General features: G+C 46.6%; 1 protein-coding gene across 1 annotated transcript in view; it reads left to right on the top strand.

The window, feature by feature from the left end:
• Window positions 1-12,022, top strand: part of LOC126106290 (dehydrogenase/reductase SDR family member 11-like) — a 165,699-nt gene that overhangs the window by 60,304 nt on the left and 93,373 nt on the right. Inside the window, exon 4 of the mRNA XM_049912510.1 lies at window positions 493-616. Coding sequence (XP_049768467.1) covers window positions 493-616 — 124 coding nt within the window. The remainder of the gene's footprint in view (window positions 1-492; window positions 617-12,022) is intronic.

The following is a 12,022-nucleotide window of genomic DNA, read 5'->3' as shown; positions in this document are numbered from 1 at the left end:
TCTCGTCTGTAAAGAATTCGGGTTAGTATTTTGCAGCTGTGACTTACTAAACTGATAGTTCGGTAATTTTCACATCTGTCAACACCTGCTTTCTTTGGGATTGGAATTATTATATTCTTCTTGAAGTCTGAGGGTATTTCGCCTGTCTCATACATCTTGCTCACCAGATGGTGGAGTTTTGTCAGGACTGGCTCTCCCAAGGCTGTCAGTTGTTCTAATGGAATGTTGTCGACTCCCGGGGCCTTGTTTCGACTCAGGTCTTTCAGTGCTCTGTCAAACTCCTTCACGCAGTATCGTGTCTCCATTTCATCTTCATCTACATCCTCTTCCATTTCCATAATATTGTCCTCAAGTACATCGCCCTTGTATAGACCCTCTGTATACTCCTTCCACCTTTCTGCTTTCCCTTCATACATATCCACAAGGCTACGTCACTCTCTGGAGCAGAGGCCGGCGCTGCAGCGAGTGTTTGTGTTTGCGTCTGTGTTGCAGCCAGGCGGCCCACCAGGTGCCGGGCAGGGCGCCGCTGCACTTCTACTCGGCCACCAAGCACGCGGTCAAGGCGCTGGCGGACGGCTTCCGGCTCGAGCTCGCCGACTCCGGCATCAGACTCACGGTAAGCCACGGGCCTGTCTCCCCTCGGTGACCACAGCACAGCACAGCACCCCATTCGTTATACAGTCGGGAGAAGTGGGGTATGCCTGTTGTCGCGAATGTAAGAAATATTCCAACCAATACATTAATTCGGTTCATTAAGAGTTCTCGACCGAGAGGGAGCCACCCGTCTGCGTTGGCTCCGGAAGAGGCCATTAAAACTGCTACACCACGAAGACGACGTGCTACAGACGCGAAATTTAACCGACATGAAGAAGATGCTGTGATATGAAATGATTAGCTTTTCAGAACATTCACACAAGGTTGGCGCCGCTGGCGACACCTACAACGTGCTGACATGAGGAAAGTTTCCAACCGAGTTCGCATACACAAACAGCAGTTGATCAGCGTTTCCTGGTGAAACGTTGTTGTGATGCCTCGTGTAAGGAGGACAAATGCGTACCATCACGTTTCCGACTTTGATAAAGACCGGATTGTAGCCTATCGCGATTGCGGTTTATTGTATCGCGACATTGCTGCTCGCGTTGGTCGAGATCCAATTACTGTTAGCAGAATATGGAATCGGTGGGTTCAGGAGGATAATACCGAATGCCGTGCTGGATGCCAACGGCCTCGTATCACTAGCAGTCGAGATGACAAGCATCTTATCCGCATGGCTGTAACGGATCGTGCAGCCACGTCTCGATCCCTAAGTCAAAAGATGGGGACGTTCGGAAGACAACAACCATCTGTACGAACAGTTCGACGACGTTTGCAGCAGGACGGACTATCAGCTCGGAGACCACGGCTGCGGTTACCCTTGACGCTGCATCACAGAGAGGAGCACCTGCGATGGTGTACTCAACGACGAACCTAGGTGCACGAATGGCAAAAAGTCATTTTTTCGGATGAATCAAGGTTCTGTTTATAGCATCATGTTTGGCGACATCGCGGTGACCGCACATTGGAAGCGTGTATTCGTCATCGCCGTATTGGCGTATCACCCGGCGTGATAGTATGGGGTGCCATTGATTACACGTCTCGGTCACCTCTTGTTCGCATTGACGGCACTTTCAACAGTGGACGTTACATTTCATGTGTGTTGCGACCCGTGGCTCTACCCTTCATTCGATCCCTGCGAAACGCTACATTTCAGCAGGATAATGCACGACCGAGTGTTGCAGGTCCTGTACGGACATATATGGATATAGAAAATTTTCGACTGCTGCCCTGTCCAGCACATTCTCCAGATCTCTCACCAATCGACAACGTCTGGTCAATGGTGGCCGAGCAACTGGCTCGTCACAATACGCCAGTCACTACTCTTGATGAACTGTGCTATCGTGTTGAAGCAGCATGGGCAGCTGTACCTGTGCACGCCATCCAAGCTCTGTTTGACTCAATGCCCAGGCGTATCAAGGCCGTTATTACGGCCAGAGGTGGTTGTTCTGGGTACTGATTTCTCAGGATCTATGCACCCAAGCTGCGTGAAAATGTAATGTCAGTTCTTGTATAATATATTTGTCCAATGAATACACGTTTATCATCTGCATTTCTTCTTAGCGTAGCACTTTTAATGGCCAGTAGCGTATTTGAACAGGATAGTGAGCCTAGGACGCGCAACAGCGGCTTGTGGCCGGCCTCTCGGTTGAAAGGTCCAAAGGTATCCCCGAACAGCCTTCGAAGACCCAACGGTACCGACTGGCCGCCGTGTCATCCTCACCCCACAGGCGTCACTAGATGCGGATATGCCGTATGTCTGTTTACGAGACGGGAGCCGCTACTTCTCTGTCAAGTAGCTCCTCAGTTTGCCTCACGAGAGCTGAGTGCAGCCCGCTTGCCAACAGCGCTCGGCAGACCGGACGGTCACCCATCCAAGTGCTAGCCCAGCAGATCTGACGGGAACACGTGTTACCACAGCGGGAAGGCTGTTGGCGGTCCAAAGATACACGGTAGGAAAATTGCAAGTGTACCAAATATGAAGGACATCACACGATAACCGCCTTATCAATCACGCACAGGGCACGGGTTAGAATCCTCGAACCTTCAAGTAGGACTGCTTACACCCAAACCTCCAGATTTCAGGCAGTCAAAGCGGTAGCAACCGTTGTGTGTCTATAGAGCATAGACCAAAACACCGGTTTAGTTCGTGCTAGGGGTTTCGTCGTCCAGCATAAAGGGCGTAAGCCTTAACTAAAAGTAACTTTAGAACTACCAGAGCCTAGGAAAAACATGACTGTGAGTAGACACCATCCCTTGCTTCCGTAGAGAACTTGGTAGAGCGTTAGATCCTCGTACCAAGATTCGCGGGTTCGAACCTCAATAACGACAAATTTCTTTGTTGTTTGAGTGAAAGTGTGATATGGGACAACCTGTTTCTGACATGTTAAAGAGCAGTTTGGAATTTACAGCACTGTTCTCTTGGCAGTCTGCTTTCGCTTCGTTTCTTTGAAAGTAGACTGCCAAATGAGTCTTCCCACAAACTCCGAAAAGTCCTTTTACATCTCAGGAAGATATTCTCTCGTATAAGAGTTTCATAAACAGTTTAAAAAATTGTCACGAGTGGTGTTTGAGGGCGACCGAACGCTCTACCTTCTCACCCAAGCGAGATGTACAGTACAGTGACTCACTCATACTCTTTTCTAGTGCTCCCTAGCTCTGGTGATACTTTTAATCACCGTTTACGCGTGTTCCGTTGGACAACGGCGCATAGCACGAACTAAATCGGTGTTTTGGTTGATACGCTACCGACACACAACGTCTGGTACCGACCTGAGTGTCTGACATCTGGAAGTTTCGGTTTGAGTGCAAATGAAGCCATATAAATAGGACCCTCCTGTAGTATTGGGGCAGGGCAAGTTACGAGCAGAAGACGCCGTCTCCACGACTCTCGTCAGTCTGATTTGGCCTCGGTTTATTTCGCTAGCCTTGGGTAAAGTGGAACGCATGTTGGATTAAGAGAATGTCGACTTAGGACGTGGTAGTTGGGACTTGTATACGGAGAAATGTGCCGGGGTATTTCTATGTAATGGAATCACACAGTCCTACCGTGTTCTGTACTCGACGAAATACCCTCATATTTTAGAAAGAATATAATAACTCTGATGCCAAAGATGGCAGGTGCTGAACACGTGTGAATACTAGCAAACCATCATTTTCAAAATTTAGTTCGTTGTAGCAAACAAGTGGAGTGAAACAAGACGGTGCATTGTCACATCTGACCATCATTGCGGTCTTGGATGAGATAATGGCTAAGATGGTAGGAGTAAACTGAAGAAGACAAGATGAAAGCAACGGTGTTCACGGATAATTTGATGATCTGGGGAAACAGGGAGGAGGAGATTCAGCTGGATGTTTGACAAGAAACTGCGGGAGAGAATGCAATGAAATTTAATGTCAACAAATGTGAGATCCTGGTTACAACTAGACAGAAAGATAGACCAACTAGCGGAATAAGGATTGGAGGTGAGAAGTTGAAGAAGGTGGAAAGTATCAGGTACGTAGGAAGTGTGATAGGAGAAAGTGAAAGAAATGGGAAAGAGGTCAGTGAACGTCACAGAGAGACAGGCAGAAGCATTCCTGCGAACTGTTAGGAGCCTGATTAAAAAGGCAAAGAATTAATACTGTATACAGAAGTTACTACATCCCAGTACTGATCTCTGCATCTGAAACATGGGTAATGAAGAAAAGAGATGTAAGCAGATTACGAACATATAAACCAAGTCCCTCAGAAGTGAATGAAAGATAAGGTAAATAGTGAAAGAGAAACCCTTGCACAGGAGCACAGGAAAATCAAGGATAAGATGGAAAAGACACTTGAGGAGAATGGAAGACAAGGGGATTAACAAGAAGCTACACGAAATGAAGATGCGAAGGAAACGACCAATTGGAAGAACAAGGGATAGACAAAAGCTGTCGAAAAATGTGTTGAAAGAAGAGGCAAGGATAGGATCAGAGTGAACACAGAAAGATGATGGGAAATAGGGTTGGATGGTGACACTTATGCTCCAAACAGACCTTGCCTGGGACTGGAGACTGGTCAAGTTTAGTAAGTCATCGTTGCACAGTATTGACAGAAACTATTTACAGAAGACCAAGTTCAGTTCTCGGCCTTGGTACAAATTTTCATTCATCGCTCCAGTCTGCATACATACGTAATAGATGTTTGAGACTTGAAACGGTTTCTGGAACCCTATCGTCTCACCTGATTAAAGCACCTATTCCTAGGTTTCAGACATTTCGTTGGATGCTGAGATGCTGTTATAACACAGTCGGAGAGATTGCCTAATGCTCTTCCAGTTTAGAGGAAATACCAAGTAGGCGTGAATGGGAATTTGGATTGGGGAGGTAGCTGTCCAAGGTAGCCCTTGTCGTTATGCAAAGCCACTGCGCCAGTGTCGCGTAGTGGTTGGCGCATCTGCCTAATGAACAGGGGAAACGGGTTCGATTCCCGACTTGGTAAATATTTTCATTCGTCATTTCAGTCTTCTTACATACGTCTTATGTACAGGAGAACGGAAAAACTGGTAGCAACCGATCTCAGAGAGGATCAGTTTAGTTTACTGAGAAATGCAGTACGCGACCTTACCCTATGATTTGTAGGCTGAAGAGGGAGAAAACCTGCGTTAATAGCATTTGTAGGTTTAGCGATAGCTATTGACAATGTTGACAGGCTTACACTGTTAGGACTTTTGAAGCTAGAAGGCATAGAAAACAGACAGCCAAATATCATTTACAACCCATACGGAAACCAGTCAGCATTAATAATAAAAGTTGAAGAACATCAAAGGGAGGGAAAATTGAGAAGAGAGGGAGACAGTGTTTTAGGCCATCCCTGATGTCAATGAATTTGGAAGCAGCGACGGAAATCGAGAAGGACTCAGGGGAGCCCGCATCTCGTGGTCGTGCGGTAGCGTTCTCGCTTCCCACGCCCGGGTTCCCGGGTTCGATTCCCGGCGGGGTCAGGGATTTTCTCTGCCTCGTGATGGCTGGGTGTTGTGTGCTGTCCTTAGGTTAGTTAGGTTTAAGTAGTTCTAAGTTCTAGGGGACTTATGACCACAGCAGTTGAGTCCCATAGTGCTCAGAGCCATTTGAACCATTTTTGACTCGGGGGAAAGCAAATTTAAGAGAGAATAAATAGCAACTTTGAGATTTGCCAGTGATATTGAATTCTGTCAGAGCTGGCAAAAGACTTGGAAGGGGAACTGAACGGAATGGACAGTGTCCGGAAAGGAGATTATAAGATGAACTTCAACACAAGTTAAACAGTGGTACTAGCAAGTAGTGGAATTAAGTAAAGATTAGATCAGGTAATGAGACATTAAAAACAGTTGATAAATTTTCCTATTTAGTAAGCAAAATAACTGATGATGGCGGAAATGGAGAAGACAGAAAATGTAGACAGTCTCATGTTGAGGTAATAAGGCCCATTCTTCCTGCAGAGCTATTCGGAAGTATCGGAGAGTGGTAGGTGGATGCTGACATGATGCAAGCCGTCTCTCTGGTGCATCCCAGGCGTGCTGTGCTGTGGGATTCAAACTGGGAGAGCGATCAGGCCGCGCCATGCGTGCTGCACCTTCCGTTTCCAAGAAAACATCAACCGCCCGTGCTCTATGAGGTCGAACATTACTGTCCATCAATACGAAGTCTGGGTCCATAGCACCTCGAAACAAGCACACTTAAGGTCCCAACTCTACTTCTACATCTACATCTACATTTATACGGCGCAAGCGACCCAACGGTGTGTGGCAGGGGGCACTTTACGTGCCACTGTCATTATCTCCCTTTCCTGTTCCACTCGCGTATGGTTCGCGGGAAGAACGACTGCCGGAAAGCCTCCGTGCGCGCTCGAATCTCTCTAATTTTACATTCGTTATCTCCTCGGGAGATATAAGTAGGGAGAATCAATATATTCGATACCTCATCCAGTACGCACCCTCTCGAAACCTGGACAGCAAGCTACACCGCGATGCAGAGTGCCTCTCTTGCAGAGCCTGCCACTTGAGTTTGCTAAACATCTCCGTAACGCTATCACGCTTACCAAATAGCCCTGTGACGAAACGCGCCGCTCTTCTTCGGATCTTCTCTATGTCCTCCGTCAACCCGATCTGGTACGGATCTCACACTGATGAGCAATACTCAAGTACAGGTGGAACGAGTATTTTGTAAGCCACCTCCTTTGTTGATGGACTACATTTTCTAAGGACTCTCCCAATGAATCTCAGCCTGGTACCCGCCTTACCAACAATTAATTTTATATGATCATTCCACTTCAAATCGTTCCGTACGCATACTCCAGATATTTTACAGAAGTAACTGCTACCAGTGTTTGTTCCGCTATCATATAATCATACAATAAAGGATCCTTCTTTCTACGTATTCGCAATACATTACATTTGTCTATGTTAAGGGTCAGTTGCCACTCCCTGCACCAAGTGCATATCCGTTGCACATCTTCTTGGATTTCGCTGCAATTTTCTAATGCCTCAACGTCTCTGTATACTACAGCAAAATCCGCGAAAAGCCGCATGGAACTTCAGACACTATCTACTAGGTCATTTATATATATTGTGAAAAAGCAATGGTCCCATAACACTCCCCTGTGGCACGCCAGAGGTTACTTTAACGCCTGTAAACGTCTCTCCATTGAGAACAACATACTGTGTTCTGTCTGCTAAAAACTCTTCAATCTAGCCACACAGCTGGTCTGATATTCCATAGGCTCTTACTTCGTTTATCAGGCGACAGTGCGGAACTGTATCGAACGCCTTCCGGAAGTCAAGGAAAATGGCATCTACCTGGGAGTCTGTATCTAATATTTTCTGGGTCTCATAAACAAATAAAGCGAGTTAGGTCTCACACGATCGCTGTTTCCGGAATGCATGTTGATTCCTACAGTGTAGATTCTGGGTTTCCAGAAATGACATGATACGCGAGGAAAAAACATGTTCTAAAATTCTACAACAGATCGATGTCAACGATATTGGCCTATAGTTTTGCGCATCTGCTCGACGACCCTTCTTGAAAACTGGGACTACCTGTGCTCTTTTCCAATCATTTGGAACCTTCCGTTCCTCTAGAGACATGCGGTACACGGCTGTTAGAAGGAGGGCAAGTTCTTTCGCGTACTCTCTGTAGAGTCGAATTGGTATCCCGTGAGGTCCAGTGGACTTTCCTCTGTTGAGTGATTTCAGTTGCTTTTCTATTCCTTGGACACTTATTTCGATGTCAGCCACTCTAGACGCTCCATTTTGTGAAGACGCGTCAGAGGTAAACATACAGGAGGTCGCCGACAGTAAAGGCCTCTCTTCCAAAGTCTTCCGTTTGTCTGTATACAACACGTCCAGTGGATGCTGCGAGGTCAGATGCCAGTTGCCGAGCAGAGCTAAGGCCGTGTCGTACAGCCCTTATTGCCAAATAACGGTCCTCTCTTCCTGATGTATGTGATCGGCCCTGTCCTCACCTTCAGGATACAGTTTCGGTCTCCATAAACTGCCGCCATATCCGAGAAACAACAGAACGATTCATATTAAGCCATCGGGCCACACGAGTCTGCAATTATTCCTATGGCCCTCCACACTAGAGACTCTGCTAGGCGTCTTCTCTGTCCCGTAGTGCACCGTCCGTGACTGTGTACGCAACGACTGTGGATGTGGGATACTCGGCAAACACTACCCCATTTAATAGGTGCCCTAATGTGAACGTTGGTGGCTGTCCATTGACTGGAATGCCATTTTCCGTGCAGAACACGATAGCACACACATCTTTCGACTGTTTGCATGATTATACAGGGTGTTTGAGGAGGAAAGGTCAATATTTTAAACAGTGATAGTATTAGTAATTCTGAAAAAAAAATTTTAATGAACATAGGTCCGAAAATGCTTCGTTAGAGAGGTAACGGAACTGAAAGGAACTTTAATTCTGCAAAATTGGTGTGCACAAAGTGAACGTATACGCAATTCTACTGGATCGTAACGTGATGTGTTCGCACAAGCGCTGCTAACAATCCACACGTCTACGGTTATGATGAATACGCAGATACGGTGTATGTTTACGGCTTCTGCGACGGTAGTGCTACTGCTGCAAGAGAAGAATACCTCAGGCACTTTCCCACAGGACGATTACCCGATCGCAGGGTGTTTACCAAAGTGTTTATCACTTTGCGTGCAAGGGGCTCTTTTCTAAGTAGACATTTTTCGTCCGAGTGTGTACGTCTACAAACTGTGCAAGAACAGGAAGAAATTATCGTAGGTGTTGAGCCAAGTCCCAGTACAAGCATGTCCCTGCGTTTGGGAAACATTACATGCGGAACACCTGTATCCATTTCACATACAGCGTGTTCAAAACCTCCACGTTGCCAACAACACCCAACGACTTCAGTTCTGTCACTGGGTAATTGAGAATAGTCATTTGCTTCCATAATACTATTCCCGTGATCAGCGATGATCAGACCTTACGTGTGAGGGACCATTTCAATCACACCTTCACTAATTGTTGGATTGGCCACAGCGGTGCTATTTATTAACTGGCCTCCATGACCACCTCACCTTACACCTTCAGATTTCTGTTTATTGGCTGGATGAAATCATAGGTGCACAAAGTGAAGGTAAATACACGTATGAACTGCTTCGTCGCATCATGGACCCTGCTCAGTTGATTAGGAACCAACCACAGGCAATTGAACAAGCCACAAACGTGTTATCGCTAGAGCGCAAAAGTGCACTGACGTTCATGGTGGGATATTCGACCCTCCCGCCGGAGGTTCGAGTCCTTCCTCGGGCATAAGTGTGTGTGCTGTGTTTAGCGTAAGTTAGTTTAACTAATGTGTAAGTCTAGGGACCGATGACCTTAGCAGTTTGGTACCTTAGAAATTCACACACATTTGACCATTTTTTGGGATATTCGAACCTGTTCCGTGTACTGTACAACATCTCTACGATAAGTGTGAAAGCCGTTTGTAAAAGACGTGGTACGTCTTTTTCAACTGAATACAAGCAACGCGCATGTTGTAATGCATTATGTACTAAATGCAAAGTAAATAAACATTATGTAAAACTGTGTAACATAACTGTAGTCTCTGTAACATTCTTTTAAGAAAAACACGTTACGGTCCAGTTGTATTGTGTATATATTCACATCAATTTTGCTGAATTAAAGTTCCTTTCAATACCCATACGTCCCTAACGAATCATTTTCGGAGCCATCTTCATTAACCATTTTTTGTTCAGAATTACTTACACTATCACTGTGTATAATATTGACCTTTCCTCCCCAAACACCCAGTGTAGTGAATCAGACACAGGATGGGGAAACAGTAACTTGTTGCGTTGATTTTGGACACCAGTGTAATAATGGTGAAGATGAGATGGGTAGATCGAGTAACAAATGAGGATTTACTTACCCCAGTGGGGAGGGAAGATATATATGGCGCAACTTGACCACGAAAGGGTTTAGTGGTCAGGACACACCCTAAGATATCGGAGAATAGGTAATTTAGTAATGGAGGGAAGTGTTTGTAGGGATTGGGGGAGAGAAGGTAAGGATTGGAACTGTAGAGGGAGACCTAGCCTTGACTACAGTAAGCGCGGCCAGATGGTTGACGGTTGCAGTAGTTATGCAGAGATGAAGACGTTTGCACAGGGCAGGCCAGTGTGGAGGGCTGTACCAAACCAGCCTCTGGATTGAAGGTCTCAATAACAACACACTGACACAATATAATTAAAAAAGTGAAACGTTTCTACATGGTTTTAGTATTATTAAAAACATTATTTCCATTGGTGGTATTGAAAAAGTTACTTTCCCCATTTCACGAGGATGGCCCAGAAAGTAATGCACCGCATTTTTATTTTCTCAGCCAGAAACAGTGCTACAAATGCGAAGCGTTACGTACGTATTATTTGAAGTGCCCTGAGTGAGATCGCCAAGTTTCCGTCACTTCCGGCAGATAGCAGCGTAGCTGCAGGACACTTTCATAAATGGCGTCTGTAGGTGATGTACATTACAAGTAACGTGTCGTCATTGAGTTTTCTCAGTGCAGAGAAAAAAACTGTGGGGAATATTCAGAAACGCTTGTGCAAAGTCTACGGAGCATCTGCAGTCGACAGAAGTACAGTTAGTCGCTGGGCACGGAGGGTGAGGGCATCAGAAGGCGGTTCGGCGGAGCTCCACGATTTGCAGCGGTCGGGGACACCACCCACGGCTGTCACACATGACATGTTGCAGCGAGCTGATGTTGACATTCGCGGGGACAGACGCATTACGACTGGGCAATTGGCGCTGCATCTGTCAATCAGCAAAGGAAGGGTGAATGCAATTATCCGTACTCTTGGATATTCAAAAGTGTGTGCAAGACGGGTCCCGCGGTACTGACGGTGGATAAGAAATAGAACAGAAAAACCATTCCATTTGTTGCAACGTTTGGAGCTGAGGAGGAAACCTTCTTTTCCCGAATTGTGCCGGGTGACGAAACCTGCGTTCACCATTTTGAGCACGAAACAAAACGACAGCCAATGGAATGGCGCCATTCCCATTCCCGACAGAAGAAAAATTCAAAGCAACTGCTTCCTCCGGTTAAGTCACGATCACCGTGTTCTGGGACTGTGAAGGTGTGATCCTCATTGTTGTGAAGCCACGAGGAGGTACCATTAATTCAGAAGCATATGTCAACACATTAACAAAACTCAAGATGCGTTCTGGCGACTTCGGCGTCACAGCATCCCAGGAGATGAAACTTCCTGGCAGATTAAAATTGTGTGCCGGACCGAGACTCGAACTCGGGACCTTTGCCTTTCGCGGGCAAGTGCTCTACCGACTGAGCTACCCAAGCACGACTCCCGCCCCGTCCTCACAGCTTTAATTCCTCCAAACTTTACACAAGTTCTCCTGCGAACCTTGCAGAACTAGCACTCCTTTGGAAGGTAGGAGACGAGGTACTGGCGTAAGTGAAACAGTGAGGACGGGGCGTGAGTCGTGCTTGGGTAGCTCAGTCGGTAGAGCACTTGTCCGCGAAAGGCAAAGGTCCCGAGTTCGAGTCTGGGTTCGGCACACAGTTTTAATATGCCAGGAAGTTTCATATCAGCGCACACTCCGCTGCAGAGTGAAACTGTCATTCTGGATCCCAGGAGATGTTTTGCTGCAACATAATAACGCTCCGCCCCATCCAAGACTGAGGACTGCTGAACACATCGCAAAGCAGAGTAGGACAGTGTTACCCCATCCACCCTACAGCCCTGACCTAGCCCCCTCGGCCTTCCACTTGTTTGGGCCATTAAAGGATACCGTTAGTGGAAGACATTTCGAGGACAATGAGGAGATGACTGACACAGTGGAGCACTGGCTCCGCCACCAGGACACGCCTTTCCTTCACGCTTGAGGGAGCCCATGGAACGGGTTGGAGTTTACGTGAAAAAATAAGGCGTGCAGATAAAAC

Source organism: Schistocerca cancellata, chromosome 10 (genome assembly GCF_023864275.1).
Source record: "Schistocerca cancellata isolate TAMUIC-IGC-003103 chromosome 10, iqSchCanc2.1, whole genome shotgun sequence".
NCBI classification, from domain to species: Eukaryota; Metazoa; Arthropoda; class Insecta; order Orthoptera; family Acrididae; genus Schistocerca; species Schistocerca cancellata.
The sequence above is the reverse complement of the archived record's forward strand: the minus strand, read 5'-3'. Positions and strand labels throughout refer to the sequence as shown.